This window comes from Sus scrofa, chromosome 4, assembly GCF_000003025.6.
Source record: "Sus scrofa isolate TJ Tabasco breed Duroc chromosome 4, Sscrofa11.1, whole genome shotgun sequence".
Taxonomy (NCBI): Eukaryota; Metazoa; Chordata; class Mammalia; order Artiodactyla; family Suidae; genus Sus; species Sus scrofa.
Window position 1 is genome coordinate 95,642,455 of NC_010446.5, and position 24,906 is coordinate 95,667,360.

The 24,906-nt window shown below is 41.1% G+C and overlaps 1 protein-coding gene and 1 pseudogene across 1 annotated transcript in view; both read left to right on the plus strand.

The window, feature by feature from the left end:
- Positions 1–24,906, plus strand: part of NUP210L (nucleoporin 210 like) — a 123,223-nt gene that overhangs the window by 68,481 nt on the left and 29,836 nt on the right. Inside the window, exons 17-27 of the mRNA XM_021089795.1 lie at positions 1,329–1,521; positions 4,976–5,064; positions 5,143–5,247; positions 5,556–5,657; positions 8,507–8,635; positions 9,246–9,373; positions 10,464–10,596; positions 20,422–20,484; positions 20,854–21,033; positions 21,410–21,490; positions 21,580–21,711. Of these exons, the coding sequence (XP_020945454.1) occupies positions 1,329–1,521; positions 4,976–5,064; positions 5,143–5,247; positions 5,556–5,657; positions 8,507–8,635; positions 9,246–9,373; positions 10,464–10,596; positions 20,422–20,484; positions 20,854–21,033; positions 21,410–21,490; positions 21,580–21,711 (1,335 nt within the window). The remainder of the gene's footprint in view (positions 1–1,328; positions 1,522–4,975; positions 5,065–5,142; positions 5,248–5,555; positions 5,658–8,506; positions 8,636–9,245; positions 9,374–10,463; positions 10,597–20,421; positions 20,485–20,853; positions 21,034–21,409; positions 21,491–21,579; positions 21,712–24,906) is intronic.
- Positions 24,594–24,830, plus strand: LOC110260397 (annotated as a pseudogene).

Here is a 24,906-nt window from a genome sequence, read left to right on the forward strand (position 1 = left end):
CTATGGCTCGGATTCAGTTCCCCGCCCAGGAACTTCCATATGCCACAGGTGCAGCCATAAAATAAAAAATAAAATAAAAAGATCAAATTTAGATCAAAATTAAAAACAGATATAAAAGACTAACAGTAGGGGAGATGTGGGGAAATTGAAATATTTACAGTATAATAGATAACACTGAATTAATTTAGTATTTTTATGTGTGATACTATTGTTTTTGCTACTTATTCTTAGGAAATGAGTGCTGAAATATTTGGGGATAAAGTGCCATGAGGCCTACATCATTTGGCAAAAAAAAAAAAAGAGAGATACACACACACAAAAGTTCTCATTATGGTGCAACAGGTTAAGAACCTGACATAGTGGGAGTTCCTGTTGTGGCACAGCAGAAATGAATCTAACTAGTATCCATGAGGATACGGGTTCGTCCTCTGGCCTCAGTCAGTGGGTTTAAGATCCGGTGTTGCCATGAGCTGTGGTGTAGGTCACAGATGCGGCTCGGTTCTGGTGTTGCTGTAGCTGTGGCATAGGCCAGCAGCTGTAGCTCTGATTTGACCCCGTTAAAGCAAAAAAACAAACAAACAAAAAAAGCAAAGAACCCGACATAGTGTCCATGAGGATGTGGATGTGGGCTCCATCCCAGCCTTGCTCAGTAGGTTAAGGATCTAGCATTGCTGCAAGCTGTGGCACAGGTTACAGATGTGGCTTGGATCACACATTGCCATGGTTGTGGGTAGGCCAGCAGCTGCAGTTCCAATTCAACCCCTAGCCCAGGAATTTCCATATGCTGCAGGTGCAGCCCTAAAAAGAAAAAAAAAAAAAAATACATAGCACAGGATGTGAAAGTAGAGGGAGAGAGAGAAAACAAATGGTAAGTCCAGATGAAGTATATTTAGGTATTTATTATACTATTCTTTTAACATATTTTTGATTTTTTGAAAATCATGAAAGATAAAAGATTGGGAGGAGTTCCCATTGTGGCTCAGTGGTTAATGAATCTGACTAGGAACCATGAGGTTGTGGGTTCGGTCCCTGGCTTTGCTCAGTGGGTTAAGGATCCAGCTTTGTCATGAGCTGTGGTGTAGGTCGCAGACATGGCTCAGATCCTGAGTTGCTGTGGCTCTGGCGTAGGCCAGCAGGTACAGCTCCAATTAGACCCCTAGCCTGGGAACCTTCATATGCTGTGGGAGTGGCCCTAGAAAAGGCAAAAAAAAACAAAAACAAAAAAAAAACAAAAAAAAAGATAGGGAGAAAACATGATCCCAAGATTCAGGGATATCTTACCACCTCTTGAACTAATTTTCTTTTCTTTCTTTTTATTATAATAACAGATTCCTGTATCAAGCTTGAGAGACACAGTCTTGGAACTGGCAGTGTTTGATCAACACAGGAGGAAGTTTGATAATTTCAGTTCACTAATGCTAGAATGGAAATCCTCAAATGAAACACTAGCTCATTTTGAAAATTATAATTCAGTGGAGATGGTAGCAAAGGATGATGGTAGTGGGCAGACCCGGCTACATGGTATTATAAATGTTTATTAATTCTTTCATGTACCCACTAAAATGACTCTGCACTATTCCTCATGGGTGATAGTTTATTTATCCTATATCACCTTTCACCTTTGATCTTTGCATTTTTTAGAAAGCACAAAGTTAGATTTCCTTGTTTGCAAAGCTAGGGTCTCAGGGCCAACATTTCTCACAAGAACAAAAAATTAAATTAATTTTAAAATGTATTGATTGTTTATTATTTGCCTGAAACTTTGGAAATATTCATTCATTAGCTGGTATTTATCGAGTGGCTGCTGCAAGTAAGACTCTCTGCTAGGCACTTGGAGATAAAATGGTAAATGAAACACTCAGCCTCTGTCCTCATAGACTTAAAGTCCAGTTGGGGAAACCAGACTTCACATATTACAGTTGTGTTAGGTGTTTTGAAGAGCAAATATGGGGTGCATTAAGAGCTTGTAATAGGAGATCCTAACCTCGTTTAGAACAGAGAAGGCTGCCCTGAGAATGTAACATTTATTCTGAGATCTGAAGGGATGTCAGAAAGAGGAAATAAAATGAACTAAATACCACAAGTGAAACTGACTGAGAGAGGGCACAAGAGGCACAGCAAGCCCTCAGGAGAGTCACTTATCAAGCCCCTGCTTGTATCACATTTGCAGAAGTCCTGTTCTCCAAAGCAAGTTAGCCATCCAAAACCAGTCAAGGTGGGCCAGGAGTACTCAAGAACATGGATATATACCAGGCATGATTCACTGCAAGCCTTTAGTATAACAACATACCATAAATCAATCCCCAAATTGAAGGACAAGTGGTACAAAGAGAAACTTTTGGGTTTCTGGCATAAACATTTGATGACCATTCAACTACGAAATACTAGAGAAATAAGATTTAATCTTTTCCCTACCCACAGGGAGTTCACACTCAGGACAAGTTTAAGAGCTTAGCTACAGAATATGACAATGTCACACTAATATATATATGACACTATAACAGTACAATACCAATAGTGTGACACAGTTAAGGTAAAAAGTGGTAGGGAAGAAAGAAATGCTCCTTATACCCTGGAACAATCAGTCACCAAATGCCATCTGTGTTCTTTTCTAAATATTTCTGGTTTCATCCCTTCGTCACTAATGTCCTTATGCCCTCTATCCTACATTACCACTGCAGCCTCCTAACTGATCTCAGTGTCTCTGTTACCCTCTAATCCATCCTCCATGCTATTGTCCAGAATTCTTTCTAAAATACAAATCTGAATCTCTCTTTAAGTTATTTTTAAAAGAATTTAAGGGAGTTCCCGTCGTGGCTCAGTGGTTAACGAATCCGACTAGGAACCATGAGGTTGTAGGTTCTATCCCTGGCCTTACTCAGTGGGCTAAGGATCCGGTGTTGCCGTGAGCTGTGGTGTAGGTTGCAGACGCAGCTCGGATCCTGCATTGCTGTGGCTCTGGCATAGGCTGGTGGCTACAGCTCCGATTCAACCCCTAGCCTGGGAACCTCCATATGCCATGGGAGCGGCCCAAGAAATGGCAAAAAGACCAAAAAAAAAAAAAAAAGAATTTAAGGCAACTGTAATTCCCATTGTGGCTCAGCAGGTTACAAACCTGACTCGTGTTCATAAGGACACAGGTTCGATTGCTGGCCTCCCTCAGTGGGTTAAAGATCTGGCATTGCTGTGAGGTGTGGTGTAGGTTGCAGACATGGCTAGGATTCTATGGCTATGGTGTAGACCAGCAGCTGCAGTTCCAATTTGATCCCTAGCCTAGAAACTTCCATATACCACATGTGCGGCCCTAAAAAAAAAAAAAGAATTTAAAGCAACTATTCACTGAACTCTTATGACATGCCAGGCACTGCACTAAATACTTAATGTACATTTTCTTATGTAATCCTCACAGCATTCATGAGAAACTGGCATATTATCCCCATTTTGTAAGTTTACTTATTCATCAAACATTTATTGAGTTCTTATCATGTTCTAGGTAGAGTTTTAGTCCCTGAGATTGTAACAATAAATAGTTGAAGCAGCAAATTCTCTGACGTCAAAGCCTATATTCTACTGACTATACTGTCACCATATTGTCACTGTGTCTTTCCAGATAAAATTCATATGTTACAGCTTAAAATACTGACTCCTGCCTACTTCTTTGGCTTCACCTATTATTCCACCCACAAAAATCCTACTTTTTTCTCATACTCAAGAACTTTAGACCCTTAACCATGACAAGATTTGTCATACCTCTTTCCTTTGTATGTGTTATATATTTTCTTTCCTTGCTTCTTCACCAAGCTGAAACCTTCCTCTAATAATCTAGGAGTTCTCTGTTCCCCTATATTCCCAGTCTGAGGAGAATATTCCTTCTATGTGCTCTTAGACTCTGTATATATGCGTTGTGTACACACCTCTATAATTGTACTTATTACACTGTATTGCAGGAGATGGTTTACTTCTCAGCCACCCTCCTAAGCTGTAAGGCAAGAATTGTGTTGCTTTCCTTCTCATCTCTGTATTCTACTTCTTTGTCATAGTGCCTAGCATATAGTAGGCCCTTAATAAATTTTTGTTAAATGAATAAGTGTGACATCATGAAAAAGTGCCTCACAGGTTTTCATGTGATCATTATGTGTTGAGGATAAAATAAGAATTGACCTAAGTGATTCATGTTAGTTAAATTAAAACGAAAGAAAAATGAAGGAATGAGCAAAGCAGGGCCAGATTGTGGATGGCTTCAAATACTAGTTTCAGGAGTTTGAATTGCTCTAAGAGGGGAAAGTTAGCCATTTAAAAAAAATTTTTTTTTAGTTTTAAATTTTTTATTATAGTTGATTTACAATGTTCTGTCAATTGCTGCTGTACACCAAAGGGACCCAGTTATATATACACTATTTTCTCATATTCTGTCATGTTCTATCACAAGCGATTGGATTTGGTTCCCTGTGCTACACAGCAGTACCTCATTGCCTATCCACTCCAAGTGCAATAGTTTTAGTCTACTAACCCCAAACTCCCAGTCCATCCCGCCCCTTCGCCTTTTGAATAGGGTCAGATATGGCATTTACATTCACAAAACAGTTTAGAAGAGTGAATGTCCCAAAGGACTATCTCTTTATTTCTCACTTCGATTTTGAATTCAAAAAAAATTTCCCCTTGCACTACTCTCAGTTTATTTTTGGACCCACAAACAATTAGAGCTGCAAAGAATTTTAGATTTTGCCTGGCCTAATCCCTTATTTAATAAAGGAACTGGGAAATAAAGTGATTGTCCAAGGTCACATGGGAATGTAGTGGCAGAGTCAGCACAAAAACCCAGTTTTCTTTTTCTCTTGTATTTCCCCATTTGCTGTTTTTTTCCTCCCTGCAATAAAATATTTGGAAAAATTAGGACAGAAATTGGTTTTCTGGAGAAACTTTTGTATGCTACATATTATTGTTTCTCACAGGGTATTTTTCTGCATGTCTCCAGGTCATCAGATCCTTAAAGTACATCAGATAAAAGGGACTGTACTCATTGGAGTCAATTTTGTGGGCTATTCAGAGAAGAAAAGTCCAAAGGTAAGTGGAGATTGTCGCTCACTGAGTTGAGGAATTAAATATTTATATTCACCTTTGCGGTTCTTATTACATTTCTAGGAACTTTCCAACTTGCCCAGATCTGCAGCTGTGGAGCTGCTCCTGGTAGATGATGTAACGGTATTGCCTAAGAATGCCACCATCTATAACCACCCTGATGTGAAGGTAGAAGATATATGGGTATAGCTAAATGGCATCATAATTGGAGGAGAGAGTACTAGGTTGTTAAAATTAACAATATAACAACAAAAAAGCCCATTTATGTATTGAGTATCACTGACACACATATATAATGTATATATATATATATTAATTATCCTTAGGAGCAATACTTTAATAATCATATTTTGTCTTTGGTCCATTGATCTTAGTCTTTTAATGTCATACTCTTTCTTATGTAAATAGAAGTTATTTTCTTTGAATTATTTATAAACCAAAGGGAATAGAATGTTGTTTGTCTGATTTTTCCATAGGAAATATTTAGCCTTGTAGAAGGATCTGGTTATTTTTTAGTCAACAGTAGTGAGCAAGACATTGTCACCATCACTTACCTGGAAGCAGAAAGTTCTGTCCAGGTGAGTTCTAGAGATAGTCCCAGACTGATGGTCTCAGATCAAAGCTCATTCTTAGGAGAATGATTGGACGAATTCCATTGGGTGTTTCAAACTTGTTACAAAAATAATGTTTGCCTCTCCCTTTTTTTATTTTTTATTTTTTTGCCATGCCCTGGGCATGTGGAAGTTCCTAGGCCAGGGATCGAACCTGTGCCACAGCAGTGACCTAAGCAACAGCAGTGACAATACCAGATCCTTAACCTACTGCACCACCAGGGAGCTCCTGCCTCTGCCTCTTTCTTTTTTTAATCTGGTAGATCCTTCAGCCAAAAATGATATTTTTTTTTCTTTTTCTGTAACTGGCTACAATATGGGGCAATTTTTGGTTCTGGTTCAACTGTGAGAGTGTAGAAAATATCTAATTTATAATATTTCCATTAAAAGAAGGTTCATTTTGGAGTTCCCATCGTGGCTCAGTGGAAACAAATCTGACTAGCATCTATGAGGATGCAGGTTCAATCTCTGGCCTCACTCAGTGGGTTAAGAATCTGGTGTTGCTGTGAGCTATGGTGTCACAGACAGCTCAGATCCTGTGTTGCTGTGGCTGTGGTGTAGGCCAGCAGCTACAGCTCTGATTTGACCCTTAGCCTGGGAACCTCCATATGCCATGGGTGTGGCCCTAAAAAGACAATAAAATAAAATAAAATAGCTGTGGCTGTGGTGTAGGCCAGCGGCTACAGCTCTGATTAGACCCTTAGCCTGGGAACTTCCATATGCTGCGGGAGCAACCCTAGAAATGGCAAAAAGACAAAAATAAAATAAAATAATAAAATGTCATTTTTATAAATTTCAAAGCACAGAACTGTGTGAATAATTAGGTGCACTATTGACTTTATAACCTAAGTATATGATGTTTTCAGCCAGGACATGACAACTCAATATTACGCTATTTCCATAGCCAATATGCCAAGAGATTTGCTTTCAGGTGACTTGTAATACTAAAAACAATGCCTTAGGAGTTCCTTGGTGGCCTAGCAGGTTAAGGGGCTGGTGTTGTCACTGCTATGACTCGGGTTCCATCCCTGCCCCGAGAATTTCAGCATTCTGTTGGTGTGGCCAAATAAATAAACAAATGGAAATAAAAAATAAAAATAAGACCTTACATTAACATATACATTGGAGTTCCCTCATGGCTCAGTGGGTTTAAAGATCCAGCATTGTCACTGCTATGGCTCTGGATATAGCTGGGGTGCAATTTGATCCCTGGCCTGGGAACTGCCACATGTCACAGGAGCAGCCAAAAAAATAAAATGTATTTATTTCCTTTCCTTTGAAGAGCTCAAAAGTAGTTAACTTACTACAGTCATAATGTTGCTTTTATTTATTTATTTGTCTTTTTGCCCTTTCCAGGGCCGTTCCCATGGCATATGGAGGTTCCCAGGCTAGGGGTCCAATCGGAGCCGTGGCCACCAGCCTACACCAGAGCCACAGCAACACGGGATCCAAGCTGTGTCTGTGACCTACACCACAGCATACGGCAACACCGGATCCTTAACCAACTGAGCAAGGCCAGGGATTGAACCCACAACCTCATGGTTCCTAGTCCGATTCGTTAACCACTGAGCCATGTGGGAACTCCCCATAATGTTGCTTTTAAAAAGGGAAATTCAGGCCCTGTGTGCAAGCAAAGGTTGTGAAAAAACATGCTGCTGTGCAGGAGCTGCAGTCCAAGAAGGAAAAATAAAGTATCAGTCCACCCAGTGCTTTCTCTCCCAACTTGCGACTACAGCATAAATGTACTACATTCTCTTCATGAAATCCTTCCCATGTTCATAATTAAGAAGCTGGGAGTTCCTGTTGTGGAGCAGTGGTTAACGAATCCCACTGGGAACCATGAGGTTTCAGGTTCGATCACTGGCCTTGCTCAGTGGGTGAAGGATCTGGCGTTGCTGTGAGCTGTGGTATAGGTCGCAGACGAGGCTCGGATCCTGCGTTGCTGTGGCTCTGGTGTAGGCCAGCAGCTACAGCTCCGATTCCACCCCTAGCCTGGGAACCTCCATGTGCCGCAGGTGCAGCCCTGGAAAAAGACAAAAAATAAATAAAAATAAACTCTGCTCTTTCTCAGCTAATATTTTTGTTTGTTTGCTTGTTTGTTTTTGTTTTGTTTTGTTTGCCATTTCTTGGGCCGCTCCCGATGGAAGCACTGAGCCACGATGGAAACTCCCATCAGCTAATATTTGTGAGGGTACATATTTTTGGAGCTCTCTTGTGGCACAGTGGGTTAAGGACCTGGCATTGTCACTGTAGCAGCTTCAGTTGCTGCTGTGGCTGGAGTTCTGTCCCTGGCCTGGGAATTTCCACATGCTGCAGGCACAGCCTAATAGTAATAATAAAGGGTACATATTTTGCCACAAACTGAAATATCACTTTAAGGGTACATATTGCGCTATACCTGAAACATGTGATGGTGACCTCTCAGAGTTCCCATGCCAAAAAATGTAAGTGGAGTTCCCGTTGTGGTTCACTGGTAATAAACTGGACTAGTATCTGTGAGGATGTGAGTTCAATCCCTGGCCTCTTACAGGGAGTAAGGATCTGGCATTGCCACAAGCTGTGACATAAGGCACAGATGTGGCTCAGGATCAGGCATTGCTGTGGCTATGGGGTAGGCCAGCAGCTGCAGCTCCTATTCAACCCCTAGCCTGGGAACTTGTATATGCTGTGTGTGTGGCCCTAAACAAACAAACAAACAAACAAACAAAAACAAGAGGCTAAGATAATGTATTTTCCACTTTGGGTGGAAATGACTGCTGTGATTATGCTTGGAGCATGTTTGCTTCTTTACCCAGCTACCACCTTCTTCCTTCTAGTTAGTTCCAGTGCATCCAGGCTTTCTCGCCTTGGAAGTCTATGATCTGTGTTTGGCTTTCTTGGGTCCAGCAATGGCTCACCTCAGGGTGTCAGACATACAAGAGCTGGAGCTTGATCTGATTGATAAGGTGAGAGATGTTTGCTTTATATCCTAAATGAAGCAGACGTCTTTCTCTCTGTCTAGCATCACTTAATACAGCATATACTCACCTACCAAGTGTGTATATCAGGCCCTTTAATAATGTTAATGGAAATACCTACCCTTAAAGAACACCATTCCAACATTAAACGTGATGAAGATAAATAGAGTTAAAGAACAACTTATAGAGGAGTTCTTGTCCTGGCTCAGCAGTAACGAACCCAAGTATCCATGAGGACTTGGCTTTGATCCCTGGCCTTGCTCAGTGGGTTAAGGATCGGTGTTGCCATGAGCTGTGGTGTAGGTTGCAGATGTGGCTTGATCCCAAGTTGCTATGGCTATGGCATAGGCCGACAGCTGCAGCTCAGATTTGACCCCTAATCTGGGAACTTCCATATGCCATAGATGTAGCCCTAAAAAGAAAAAGGGAAAAAAAAAAGTACACACAGATTAGGCTTACTTGATCAAAGGCTGACCTGGAACATTTACTATGAACAAAAGAGCTTGCCACCTCTAAGAATTAAACTGCCCTAAGTGAATGAGATGCTTCTACTAAAATTACATTTTAATTTTTTTTATTTTTATTTTTTAACTACTAGGTTGAAATAGGTAAAACTGTGTTAGTAACTATGAGAGTTCTTGGCTCTTCCAAGCTACCATTCAGAAATAAATACTTCAGAAACATGGAGCTCAAACTGCAGTTGGCATCTGCCATTGTCACCCTGACGTGAGTACCATTTCAGGACTTCTTTCTTCCTAAGCTCGATACCACAAGAATCTTTCTCTCGGTAGCCTGGTTAGCTCTCCCTTAGATTATTTCAGATTTTCTTCTTTCCTTTTTTGTCATGGTAACTTTCAGCCCATACTCTCTTCCCATATTCAAGTCTCTACAAAATAACCCTTCCAAATCCTCAAATGTCTTATTTTGGGGTTAAAATCATATGTCTCATTAATATTTCCATTTTATGAAACTTCTCCTTGGATGATATCCTATGAGGCACTGGTATTCCACTCTGCAAAAGTGGAAATACAGGAATTCCAAGGCAGTTCAGTATATGCAATCTTACCAGTCTTTTTTTTTTTTTTTTTTTCATTTTAGGGTGGCACTCAAGTCATGTGGAAGTTCCAGGCTAGGAATCAAATTGAAGTTGCAGGTGCCAGCCACAGCCACATCCACTGCAACACAGGATCCAACCCTTATCTGCAACCTACACCACAGATCATGGCAACGCTGGATCCTTAGCTCACTGAGCAGAGCCAAGCATCAAACCCTGGTCGGGTTCATTACCGCTGAGCTATAATGGGAACTCCCCAGTCTATGTTTATATTGCCCTTATTCCTTTGGAGACTTAGAACAAATTTTTCCCTTCAGGAGCTTCCTGCCATTGCTATGAGCTTTGTTTTGACTCTGGAAATTTATTTTTTGCAGTTCCTCCTAATGTGATTTAAAATGAGCAGAAAACGGAGTTCCTGTCGTGGTGCAGTGGTTAACGAATCCGACTAGGAACCATGAGGTTGCGGGTTCGGTCCCTGCCCTTGCTCAGTGGGTTAACGATCCGGCGTTGCCGTGAGCTGTGGTGTAGTTAGGTTGCAGACGCGGCTCGGATCCCACGTTGCTGCGGCTCTGGCGTAGGCCGGTGGCTATGGCTCCGATTCGACCCCTAGCCTGGGAACCTCCATGTGCCGCGGGGGCGGCCCAAGAAATAGCAAAAAAAAAAAAAAAAAGACATAAAATGAGCAGAAAACTTTAAACATCTTAGAACTGGCCACTCTTAAAACCAAATCTTTCTCACCTAAAAACATATGGGTCTTTGCAGGCTAATGGAGGAACAAGATGAATACTCTGAAAATTATATCCTACGTGCTATCACTGTTGGGCAAACCACGCTTGTAGCTATTGCTAAGGACAAGATGGGGAGAAAATTCACATCGGCTCCTCGGCAAATTGAAGTAAGGAAATTACCTCATTCAAAATTTATTTTTGACCTTATTTAATATTTTTCTGCTTAGTTTGCACAATTTGAAAATCATTTGACTAAAAAAAAAGATAGTTGTCTAACTCTTGCAACAATGTAATTTGTTTGTGTGGGTTTTTTTTTTGTTTGTTTGTTTCTGTCTTTTCTAGGGCTTACCCGCACCCACAGGCTAGGGGTCTAATCTGAGCTGTAGCCGCCAGCCTACACCACAGCCACAGAAACGCGGGATCCGAGCCGAGTCTGCGACCTACACCACAGCTCACAGCAACGCCGGATCCTTAACCCACTGAGTAAGGCCAGGGATTGAACCTGCAACCTCATGGTTCCTAGTCAGATTCATTAACCGCTAAGCCACAACGGGAACTCCTGTTTAACTCTATAGAAGTAATACACTTCTTGGAGTTCCCGTTGTGGCACAGTGGTTCATGAATCTGACTAGGAACCATGGGGTTGCAGGTTCAATCCCTGGCCTTACTCAGTGGGTTAAGGATCCGGCGTTGCTGTGAGCTGTGGTGTAGGTTGCAGACTCAGCTCGGATCCCACATTGCTGTGGCTGTGGCGTAGGCCGGCGGCTACAGCTCCGATTAGACCCCTAGCCTGGGAACCTCCATATGCCAAGGGAAGCAGCCCTAGAAAAGGCAAAAAGACAAAAAAAAAAAAAAAAAGCAATACACTTCTTGTAGAAAGTTTGGAAAGCACAAAAAAAATAAATAAAGTTGCAGAATAAAAATCATCTATAATTCCACTGCTTAGAGGTAACCATTATTAAGATTTCAGAAAAAAAAAATTTTCAGTGTATTTCCTTCACTTTTTCCCCTATGCTTACTTTACCATGGATGAATCATGCTGTTTTTTTCCTCTTAATCCTATATCAAAAATATTTTGGGGAGTTCCCGTCATGACTCAGTGGTTAATGAATCTGACTAGGAACCATGAGGTTGTGGGTTCGATCCCTGGCCTTGTTCAGTGGGTTAACGATCTGGCGTTGCCGTTAGCTGTGGTGTAGGTCACAGACTTGGCTTGGATCCCACGTTGCTGTGGCTGTGGTGTATGCTGGTGGCTACAGCTCTGATTCGACCCCTAGCCTGGGAACCTCCATATGTAGTGGGAAGCGGCCCTAGAAAATAGCAAAAATACAAATATATATATATATATTTTTTGGGGGGGGGGAGTTCCTGTCATGGCTCAGTGGTTAACAAACCCGACTAGTATCTATGAGGATGAGGGTTCAATGCCTGGCCTTGCTAAGTAAGTTAAGAATCCAGCATTGCTGTGAGCTATGGTGTAAGTCAAAGATGCAGCTCGGATGCCTCGTTGCTGCGGCTGTGTCATAGGCCAGCAGGTACAGCTCTGATTTGACCCCTAGTCTGGGAACCCTCACATGCCAGGGGGAGGCCCTAAAAAGACAAAATATACATATATATTTTTTGGGGGGGAGTTGCCATTGTGGCTCAGTGGATTAAGAACACAACTAGTATCTGTGAGGATGAATTCGATCCCTGGCCTTGCTTAGTGGATTAAGGATCTGGCATTGCCGAAAACTGCAGTCTAGATCACAGATATGGCTTGGATCCTGAGTTTCTGTGGCTGCGGTGTACACTGGCAGCTGCAGCTTGGATTCCACCCCAACCCAGGAACTTCCATATGTTGAAGGTATGGCCCTAAAAAAAAAAATAGAAAGAAAGAAAAAAATATATTTTTGGAGTTCCCTTGTGACACAGCAGATTAAGGATCTGGCATTATCACTGTAGTGCTCATGTTGCTGCTGTGACATGGATTCAATCCCTGGCCCAAGAACTTCCACATGCTGCAGACACAGCCAAAAAAAAAAATTCGTCTTTTTTTTTTTTCTTTTTTTTTTGTCTTTTCAGGGCTGCACCCACAGTGTATAGAAGTTCCCAGGCTAGATGTCTAATCAGAGCTGCAGCTGCTGGCCTACACCACAGCCATGGCCCCATGGGACCTGAGCCACATGTGCAACCTACACCACAGCTCACAGCAGTGCTGGATCCTTAACCCACTGAACAGGGCCAAGGATTCAACACAAGTCCTCATGGTTATTGGTCAGGTTCATTACCCCTGAGCAACAATGGGAACTCAAAATGTATTTTCTTATATCATTAAAAGCTAATTGTTGGCCATGTGTTGATAATTGTTGAAGCTGAGTAATAGGTACCTGAGAGTTCATTATACTGTTCTCTCTACTTTTATATACATTTGAAAAAAAAGGAAAAAAGACTAGCCGAAGCAGTCTTGAGAGAAATGAACAAAGATAAAGATATCACACTCCTGACTACAGAGTATACCATAAAGCCACAGTAATCAAAACAGTATGGTTCTGATACAAGACAGACACATAAATCAATGGACCAAAATAGAGATCCAAGAAATAAACCCATGCACTCATGGTTAATTAATTTATAGAAAAGAAGGCAAGAATATACACTGGGGCAAATACAGTCTCTTCAATAAGTGGTACTTGGAGTTCCCATTGTGGCTTAGCAGAAACAAGTATCCATGAGGATGCAGGTTTGATCCTTGGCCTCATTCAGTGGGTTAAAGAGCTGTGGTGTAGGTCACAGACCATAGCTCAGATTCCAAGTTGCTGTGGCTGTGGTGTAGACCAGCAGCTACAGCTCCAATTTGACCCCTAGCCTGAGAACATTCATTTAGGACCTTTTTTTTAGGGCCATGCTGTGGGTATGGCCCTAAAAGAAAAAGAAAAAGGGAGACAGACAAAAAAAAAAAAGTAAGAAACTGAATGGCTATGTGTAAAAGAATGAAATTAGAACATTTTCTCCCACCATATACAAAAATAAACTCAAATGGATTAAAGACCTAAATGTAAGACCAGAAATCATAAAACTCCCAGAAGAAAACATAGTCAGAACACTCTTTAACATAAATCATAGCAATATTTTTTTGGACCTGTCTCCTGACACAAAGAAACAAAAGTAAAAATAAGCAAATGAGACCTAATTAAACTTAAAATCTTTGTACAACAAAGGAAGCCATAAATAAAATGAAGACACCCAGACACCTACAGTCAATTAATCTTTGACAAAGGAGGGAAGAATATAAAATAGGGGAAAGACAGTCTTTTCAGTAAGTGGTGCTTGGAAAACTGGACAGCTGCATGTAAATCAATGAAACTAGAACATACCCTCACACCACAAACAAAAATAAATTCAAAATGGCTCAAAGATTTAAACATAAGACAAGACATCATGAAACTCCTAGAAGAGAACATAGGCAAAACATTCTCTGACATCAACTATACAATGTTTTCTTAAGTCAGTCTCCCAAGGCAACAGAAACAAAAACAAAAATAAACCAATGGGACCTAATCAAACTTAAAAGCTTTTGCACAGCAAAGGAAACCATTAAAAAAAAAAAAAAAAAAAAAAAAAAAAAAACGCAAAGGTGGAGTTGCCATTGTGGCGCAACAGAAACGAATCCAACTAGGAACCATGAGCTTTCAGATTCAATCCCTGGCCTTGCTCAGTGGGTTAAGGACCTGTGTTGCCATGAGCTGTGGTGTAGGTCACAGATGCAGCTCAGATCTGGCGTTGCTGTGGCTGTGGTGTAGGCCTGCAGCAACAGCTCCAATTAGAACCCTAGCCTGGGAACCTCCATATGCCATGGGTGTGGCCCTAAAAGGACAAAAGACCAAAAAAAAAAAAACCCACAAAGATAACCTACAGAATGGGAGAAAATAGTTTCAAATGATACAACTGACAAGGGCTTAAACTCTAAAATATACAAACGACTTACAAAACTCAACAACAGAAAAACCAACAACCCAAAAATGGACAGAAGACCTGAATAGACATTTCTCCAAAGAAGATATACAGATGGCCAACAGGCACACAAAAAATGCTCAACATCACTAATTATCAGAGAAAAGCAAATCAAAATTACAATGAGGTATCTCATACCGGTCAGAATGGCCATCATTAACAAGTCAACAAATAACAGGAGTTCCCATCGTGGCACAGTGGTTAACAAATCCGACTAGGAACCATGAGGTTGCGGGTTCGGTCCCTGCCCTTGCTCAGTGGGTTAACGATCCGGCGTTGCCGTGAGCTGTGGTGTAGGTTGCAGATGCGGCTCGGATCCCACGTTGCTGTGGCTCTGGCGTAGGCCGACAGCTACAGCTCTGATTCAACCCCTAGCCTGGGAACCTCCATATGCCGTGGGAGCGGCCCAAAGAAATAGCAAAAAGACAAAAAAAAAAACAAAACAAAACAAACAAAAAAAAAACAAATAACAAATGCTGGAGAGGGAGTGGAGGAAAGGGAACCTTCCTATACTGTTTGTGGGAATGTAAATTGGTACAACCACTATGGAAAACAGTATGGAGGTACCTCAGAAAACCAAATATAGAACTACCATATGATCCAGCAATCCCACTCCTGGGCATATATCTGGACAAAACTTTCATTGAAAAAGATACATGCACCACTATGTTCATTTCAGCACTATTCACAATAGCCAAGACATGGAAACAACCTAAATGTCCATAGACAGATGGATGGATTAAGAAGATGTGGTACACAATGGAATACTACTCAGCCATAAAAAAGAACAAAATAATGCCATTTGCAGCAACATGGATGGAACTAGAAACTCTCATACTCAGTGAAGTAAGTCAGAAAGAGAAAGACAAATACCATTGATATCATATATCTGGAATCTAATATAATGCACAAATGCCGCTATCTACAGAAAAGAAACAAACTCAGGGACTTAGAGAACAGACCTGTGGTTGCCAGTGGGGTGGGGGAGGGGCATAGGGCATGGGATGGACTGGGAGTTTGGGGTTAGTAGATACAAACTGCATTTGGAGTGATAAGCAATGAGATCCTGCTGTACAGCACGGGGAACTATATATAGTCACTTGTGATGGAACATGATGGAGGATAATGTAAGAAAAAGACCATACATAAATATATACAGAACAATGTAAGAACAATGAAATTGACAGAACAATGTAAATCAACTATAATAGAAAAACAAAAAGCTTAAAAGTAAAAATTAAAAAATAAAATATTAGAGTGAGCACACACGCAAAAATAAAGTTGAATATTTCACATGATAAAAAAATAAAATAAAATAAGACAACCTTCTGAATGGTAGAAAATACGTGTAAATGATATGGTCAATAAGGTGTTAATATCCAAAACATATTGACAGCTCATACAACTCATTATAAAAAAAAAAAAACTTGATCAAAAAATGAGCAGAAGACCTGAATAGACATTTTTCCAAAGAAGATATATAGATGGCCAACAGGCACATGAAAAGGTGCTAATCATCAGAGAAATGCAAATCAAAACCATGAAGATATGGCATCTCTCATTTGTCAGAATGGCTATCATAAAAAGACCACAAATAACAAATATTGGGGCATATATGGGGAAAAGGAAACCACTGTTGATGGGAATGTAAACTGGTACAACACTATAGAAAACAGTATGGAGGTTCTTAAAAAACACTACAAATAGGAGATCCCGTCGTGGCTCAGTGGTTAACCAATCCAACTAGGAACCATGAGGATGCAGATTCCATCCCTGGTCTCGCCCAGTGTGTTAAGGATCCGGCATTGCTGTGAGCTGTGGTGTAGGTTGCCGATTTGGCTTGGATCCCGCGTTGCTGTGGCTCTGGCATAGGCCAGTGGCTACAGCTCCGATTCTACCCCTAGCCTGGGAACCTCCATATGCCGCAGAATCGGCCCTAGAAAAGGCAAAAAGACCAAAAAAAAAAAAAAAAAAAAAAAAACTGCAAATAGAACTTCCATATGATCCAGCAATTCCACTCCTGGGCACCTATCCAGAGAAAACCATAATTCAGAAAGATTCATGCACCCCAGTGTTCATTTCAGCACTCTTTACAGTAGCCAGGACATGAAAACAACCTAAAAGTCCATTGATAGATGAATGGATTAAGAAGATGTGGTACACAGGAGGAGTTCCTGTCGTGGCGTAGTGGTTAACGAATCCGACTAGGAACCATGAGGTGGCGGGTTCAATCCCTGGCCTTGCTCGGTGGGTTAAGGATCCAGCATTGCTGTGAGCTGTGGTGTGGGTCAAAGACGCGGCTCAGATCCCACGTTGCTGTGGCTCTGGTGTAGGCCAGTGGCTACAGCTCCGATTCGACCCCTAGCCTGGGAATCTCTATATGCCACAGGAGCAGCTCAAGAAAAGGCAAAAAGACAAAAAAAAAAAAAAGAAGAAGAAGAAGATGTGGTACATAGGAGTTCCTGTCATGACTAAGTAGTAATGAGCCTGATTAGCATCCACGAGGACGCAGGTTCAATCCCTGGGCTCTCTCAGGGGGTTAAGGATCCGACATTGCTTTGGCTGTGGTGCAGGCCAGCAGCTGCAGCTCTGGTTCGACTCTTAGCCTGGGAACTTCCATATGCTGCGGCTACAGCCCTAAAAAGACACACACACAAAAAAATGCAGTACATGTATACAGTGGAATACTAGTCGGATGTAAAAAAGAATGAAATAAAGCCATTTGCAGCAAATGGATGGACCTAGAGATTCTTGTACTAACTGAAGTAAGTCAGAATGAAAGATAAACATCATATGATATCACTTACATGTAGAATCTAAAAAAAGGATATAGGAGTTCCCATCGTGGCTCAGTGGTTAATGAATCCGACTAGGAACCATGAGGTTGCAGGTTCAATCCCTGGCCTTGCTCAGTGGGTGAAGGATCCGACATAGCTGTGAGCTGTGGTGTGGGTTGCAGATGCAGCTCGGATCCTAAGTTGCTGTGGCTCTGGTGTAGGCCAGTGGCTACAGCTCCGATTGGACCCCTAGCCTGGGAACCTCCATATGCCGCAGGAGTAGCCCAAGAAAATGGCAAAAAGACAAAAAAAAAAAAAAAAAAAAAGGATATAAATGAACTTATTTGCAGAACAGAAACAGACTCACAAACTTTGAAACAAACATGGTTATCAAAGGGGACAGGTGGGGGTAAGGATGGATTTGGGGTTTGGAATTGGCATGTGGTGTATGTAATGAATAGCCAACAATGACCTGCTATATAGCACAAGGAGCTCTATCCAATATTCTGTAATAATCTATATGGGAAAAGAATCTGAAAAAAAATGGGTGTGTGTACATGTATAATTGAATCATTTTGTTGTGCAGTAGAAATTATGATAATATTGTAAATCAACTACACTTCAATAAAACTTTAAAAATTAAATACATACAGGAGTTCCCGTCGTGGCTCAGTTGTTAACAAATCCAACTAGAACCATGAGGTTGTAGGTTCTATCCCTGGCCTTGCTCGGTGGGTTGAGGATCCGGCGTTGCCCTGAGCTGTGGTGTAGGTTGCAGATGCAGCTCAGATCCCGCATTGCTGTGGCTCTGGCGTAGGCCGGTGGCTACAGCTCTGATTCGACCCCTAGCCTGGGAACTTCCATATGCCGTGGGAGCAGCCCAAGAAATGGCAAAAAATAATAATAATAATTAAATACATACATACATAGTAATGGCAATCCCTCCCCCCACCAAAAAAATAATAATAAAATAAAAAAATAAACTACCATATGATCCAGCAATTCCACTTCCAGGTATTTATCCAAAGAATACAAAAACGCTAATTTGACTTTTTTTTTTTTTAGGGCCACACCAGTGGCATATGGAAGTTTCCAGGCCAGGGGTCAAATCGGAGCTACAGCTGCCAGCCTACACCACAGCCACAGCCACAGCCACAGTGGGATCTGAGCCATGTCTGCGACCTACATCACAGGTCAAGGCAACACCAGATCCTTAACCCACCGAGTGAGGCCAGGGATCAAACCTGCATCCTCATGGTTGCTAGTCATATTCGTTTTCACTGCACCACGACGGGAATTTCCAAAAACACTAATTCATTAATTTGAAAAGATACATACACCCAATGTTCATAACAGCCCTATTCACAATAGCAAAGATATGGAAGCAGCCTAAAAATGTCCATCAACAGATGAATGGATAAAGTGCTGGCCCCTCTCTCTCTCTCTCTCTCTCTCTATATATATATATATATATGTATATGTATATGTATGTGTATATATATATATATATATATGAATATTAGTCATAAAAAAGAAAAATTCTGCCATTTGCAACAACATGTATGGACCTAAAGGGTATCATGCCTAGTAAAATAAGACAGAGAAAGACAAATACCGTATGTTATCACTTATATGTGGACTAAAAATGAAACAGACAAATGAATGTAACAAAACAGAAAAAAGACTCACAGATGTAGAGAACAAACTACTGGTTACCAGTGGGGAGAGGGAAGTGGGGAGAGGCAAGTTAGGGGTAGAGGATTAAGAGGTACAAACTGCTATGTATAGGGGGTTTCCACTGTGACTTAGCAGGTTAACAACCGGACTAATATCCATGAGGATGCAGGTTTGATCCCTGGCCTTGTTCAGTGGGTTAATGATCCAGCGTTGCTCTGAGCTGCAGTATAGGTCGCAGAGGCGGCTCGGGTCTGGTGTTACCCTGGCTGTGGTGTAGGCTAGCAGCTGAGGCTATATTTGACCCCTGGCCTGGGAACTTCTGTAAAAAGACAAAACAAAACAGAAAAACTTCTATGTACAAAATAAATAAGCTACAGGGATATATTTACAGCACAGGGAATATAGCCAATATTTTATAATATCTTTAAAAGGAGTATAATCTATAAAAGTATTAAATCAGGAGTTCCCGTCGTGGCACAGTGGTTAACAAATCCGACTAGGAACCATGAGGTTGTGGGTTCGGTCCCTGCCCTTGCTCAGTGGGTTAACGATCCAGTGTTGCCATGAGCTGTGGTGTAGGTTGCAGACGCGGCTCGGATCCCACGTTGCTGTGGCTCTGGCGTAGGCTGGTGGCTGCAGCTCCGATTCAACCCCTAGCCTGGGAACCTCCATATGCCGCGGGAGCGGCCCAAGAAATAGCAACAACAACAACGACAAAAGACAAAATAAATAAATAAATAAATAAAAGTATTAAATCATATGTTTTATACCTGAAAATACCAATATAATACTGTAAATCAACCACACTTCAATTAAGAAAACAAAGTAAATGGAGTTCCCTGGTGGCTCAGCAGGTTTACAATCTGGCATTGTTGCTGCTGTGACATGGGTTGGATCCCTTGCCCAGGAACTTCCACATGCCATGAACACAGCCAAAAAAAAGAAAAAACAAAAAAAAGTACATAAAAAAAAGTAATTGTAAACAAAAAATTTTTTTTTTTGTTTTTTGGTAAACAAAAAATTTTAATGACCATTTTTATTCCTGTCAGTGGATATGTAATAACTTATTTAAGCATTCTCGCTTAAGTGATTTATAACTTTTTGTTATTATAAATAAATTTGTAGTTATAAATAAAATTAAGTACATATTTTTGTATATAATTTCATTATGCATATTTTATTTTTTTTTTAATTTGCTTTTTTAGGGTCACATCTGCAGCATATAGAAGTTCCCAGGCTAGGGGTCAAACTGGAGCTATGGCTGCAGCCTACACCACAGCCACAGCAACATGGGATCCGAACCAAGTCTGCGACCTATATAGCACAGCTCATGGCAATGCCGGATCCTTAACCCACTGAGTGAGGCCAGGGATGGAACCTGCATCCTCATGTGTACTAGTCAGTTTCATTACTGGTGAGCCACAACGGGAACTCCCTCCATTGTGCGTATTTAAGATTTTTTTCCCTTCAAATAAGCTGCATGATCATTTGTTATGAGATTGATTATAGTTAGTCACTGCTGTCCTTTTGGTTTTCTTCTTCCAGGTGTTTCCTCCATTCAGACTTGTTCCAGAGAAAATGACACTGATTCCAGCTAACATGATGCAGGTGATCATAAAGCCAGAAATGAGCCTTTCTCTTCATCCCACCTTTGTCCACACACGCGCGCGCGCGCACACACACACACAATCTTCCTAATGGCTACCTCTAGTCTACTGCCAGCCAAGTACAACAGGCTCTGGTAAAGAAGAAAATTAGTATTTTCTTTCTTCCATGATAAATATGGTGTAAACTACTTCTTGGAATCCCATGGATTATTTGTAGCACTTCCATTTCTTCTGCATTTGCATTGATGTAGCATATGTTGGTTGGAAAGTGGGGAAGATGAAGAAGTTGAGTTGTTTGGACAAAATCTTGGGGAAAAAGATGTGACTTTTTCTTATGCTCCAGGCATTCACTGGTGTGTTTAAATTCCAGGTAATGTCTGAAGGTGGCCCTCAGCCCCAGTCTATCATTCATTTCTCCATCAGTAATCAGACAGTGGCTGTTGTTAATAGGAGGGGCCAAGTTACAGGGAAGGTAGTTGGCAAAGCTGTGGTCCATGGCACCATCCAGACAGTAAATGAAGATACTGGAAAAGTCATTGTGTTTTCCCAGGTATTGGTTCTTTGTTCTGCTCTGCTTCTACTCTTTCATCTGGGAATCATATTGGGAAATGGAGGGGGGTGGGGTAGTGATGAGGAAGGTGTCAGCTGCCCAGGAAAATGTTTAATCCCCTCATTTGGCATTGTCTTAACCAGGCATAGGAAATATGTAATCTTTAGTGAAAAACCCACAGAGTATTTGGCATTGTTACAAGACAGAGTCCCTATACTTAAGGAATTGCTTTAAGAACAAAATAAACCCCCATATCTACGGCATGTTTTTTTAATTGAATGTCCCAAACAACCACAAACTAGTTATCATTAGCATCTCTGTCCATCCTACTGACACTCCCTCTTAGCCTAAGCTTGCTCTCCACTATGTTGAGCAGGATGAAGTGCAAATTGAAGTTGTGCAACTAAGGGCTGTTAGGATCCTTGCTGCTGCAACACGACTCATCACAGCCACTGAGGTCAGTATGATGACTCTGTTCCAGGTTCATTTTTTTTGATAATGCCATCTAGATGCAATACATAGCACAAAACTACTCCTCCTTTTCAGATGCCAGTTTATGTCATGGGAGTGACCAGTACCCAGACCCCTTTCTCCTTCAGCAATGCTAACCCCGGGCTCACATTCCATTGGACCATGAGCAAAAGGGATGTATTGGATCTACTGCCCAGGCATTCAGAGGTATGAATTTATCTATTATATTACCTTGAGGATCTTAATACTAAATTTATTCTGGAGTTCTCTTGTGGCACAGTAGGTTAAGGATCCAGCATTGTCACAGCTGTGGCTTGGGTCACTGCTGCAGCATGGGTTCAGTCCCTGGCCTAGGAACTTCCATATGCCACCAGCACAGCCAAAAGAATAAAATAAAATAAATTTATTTTACTTCATCGTAAATTTTTGACTGATTCACTTCTAAACTACACAATAGTATTACTGCTTTTCCTTCTGCTCTGTGAAAGCTGGAAAGCTGAAAATCATATGAAGAATCCAAATTAAAAAAGAAGAGTTGAATTTTACAGAGAAACTTTCAGTACTCTTTTTGAATTTCAAATGGAATTGCGATCAATGGATATAATGTCGCAATTCAAATAATATATGATAGCAAAAAATTACTAGCTTTAATAAATTAAATCATCAATTTTCATTTTGTGAGATGGAAAACTGTCAAAACAATACAATATTTGAATTTTTTTAAAAAATATATAGTTATAGTTCTTCTGATATTTTTTACCTCCTTTAAATTATTTGTATGCTCCATGGTCAAGATCATTCATGTCATTTCCATCACAGTAGGTTTATGTTAAATATAATATCGTCTATGCAACTATTAAATAATATTTTAAGTTTTAAAATAATTTTCTGCATTCTTATCCTTTATTACTTGCCATAACTTTTATAATAAACCTTTAAGTATAAAAAAAAAATCCAGGAGTCCCATTGTGGCCCAGTGGTTAACGAATCCGACTAGGAACCATGAGGTTGCTGGTTCAATCCCTGGTCTTGCTCAGTGGGTCAAGGATCCGGCATTGCTGTGAGCTGTGCTGTAGGGTGCAGACGCAGGTCGGATCCCAAGTTTCTGTGGCTCTGGTATAGGCCAACAGCTATGGCGCAGATTCGACCGCTAGCCTGGGAACCTCCATATGCCATGGAAGCGGCCCAAGAAATGGCAAAAAAAAAAAAAAAAAATCCAAATTAGAGCATTCAGTTAATATTATATTGATTTTTTTATCTCTCTTTTTTTTTTTTTTTGTCTTTTGTCTTTTGTTGTTGTTGTTGTTGTTGCTATTTCTTGGGCCGCTCCCGCGGCATATGGAGGTTCCCAGGCTAGGGGTTGAATCGGAGCTGTAGCCACCGGCCTATGCCAGAGCCACAGCAACTCGGGATCCGAGCCGCGACTGCAACCTACACCACAGCTCAGGGCAATGCCGGATCGTTAACCCACTGAGCAAGTGCAGGGACTGAACCCACAACCTCATGGTTCCTAGTCGGATTCGTTAACCACTGCGCCACGACGGGAACTCCTATATTGATTTTTAATATACTTTGCTGGAAAGAGCTCTCAAGAAAGCAGTGCTTTGGAGTACCCGCTGTGGCACAATGGGATTGGCAGTGTCTCTGGAGCGCTGGAATGCAGGTTTGATCCCTGGCCCAGCCAGGATCTGGCGTTGCCACAAATGTGGCATAGATTCAAAACTGTGGCTTAGATCTGATCCCTGGCCTAGGAACTCCATATGCCTTGAGGTGGCCAAAACAAATAAACAAATAAACAAAAACCAGTGCTTCCTTTGATGTATTTGTTGTTGTATAATGTTGTATTTGTGAGCAAATGATTATGTTACATGAGTAAGACATTATGAATATAAAGTAGTAGTATTATTATAGTTTTAATATATAATATAATCTTTTAACATGTTCAGATACACTTAATAACATTAATAATCATATCTGTGCTGCACAATGGGCAGTTGACATTAAGATCAAGAAAGGTGGCAATATGAGGCCCAAAAACAAGTCAATAAATTTAATGAGGTTGAAATCATACTAAGCTTCTTTTCCAACCATACTGTAACTGATTTTAATTAAACTAAATTCTTCTTGTAAAATCAATTACAAGAAGAAAACTGGAAAATTCACAAATATGTGGATATTAAACAACCTGCATAAGAAAAGTAAAAGACTCAATATAAATATTAAATAAATACAATTTTTTTTCTGTCCTAATGCTTTCCCTAAAAGGGGAAGCCTGAATTAAAGGATGTAGCTTAAGTCTTCAACTATGGTGGGAAAAGATTTAGAAACATTAGTTGGGGGAGTTCTCATTGCGGCTTGGTGGGTTAAAGACCCAGTGAAGCCTCCATGAGGATGCGGGTTGGATCCCTGGCTGAGATGAAGGCTAGGTGTATGTTTTTGGTTTAATAGATACTGGTACATTGTTTTAGGGGAAAAAATAAAAAAATAAGTGAGCAAAGTACCGGTCCAGTTAGCAACGGGCCTCAAAAAAAAAAAATAGGTGACAAATCTGAGTAGGAACCATGAGGTTGTGGGTTCGATCCCTGGCCTTGCTCAATGGGTTAAGGACCCGGTGTTGCCGTAAGCTGTGGTGTGGATCGCAGACACGGCTCAGATCTGGCATTGCTGTGGCTGTGGTGTAGGCCGGCAGCTGTAGCTCCAGTTAGACCCCTAGCCTGGGAACCTCCATATGCCTCAGGTGCAACCCTAAAAAGACAAAAAAAAAAAAAAAAAAAAAAAAAAAAAAGAAGAGTAAGAAAGTTGGATGCTGGAGTTCCCGTCATGGCTCAGTGGTTAGCAAACATGACTAGCATCCATGAGGAGTCAGGTTACATCCCTGGCCTTGCTCAGTGGTTTAAGGGTCCAGCATTGCCATGAGCTATGGTGTAGGTCACAGATGAGGCACAGATTCCCCATTGCTGCGGCTGTGGCGTAGGCCAGCAGCTGCAGCTCCGATTCGACCCCTAGCCTGGGAACCTCCATATGCCGCAGGTGCGGCCCTTAAAAAAAAAAAAAAAAAAAAAAAAAAGACAAAAAGACTAGAAAGGTGAATGCTGTACACATTCTTGGGACCACACTATTAGGAGGTGGGGAAGAATTGGAATCCTTCCTTGAGCATATAAGTTGCCATGGGGCTGGTGTGGGCCACCAACTAGCAGCTGATTCTGGACTGAGTACCTTACATCAATGGCAAATTTCAGGACACAGTTCCCTTTGGTGGTATCACCTCCTCCCAGTTCAGCACCTGCTGCACCTGGAATGGCCAAAGCCCTCAGGAAGGCCATTGAGGAAATCCACAATGCAGCATAAGCCTTTATGTTTTCTTTTTTTCTTTTCTTTTCTTTTCTTTTTTTTTTTTTTTTT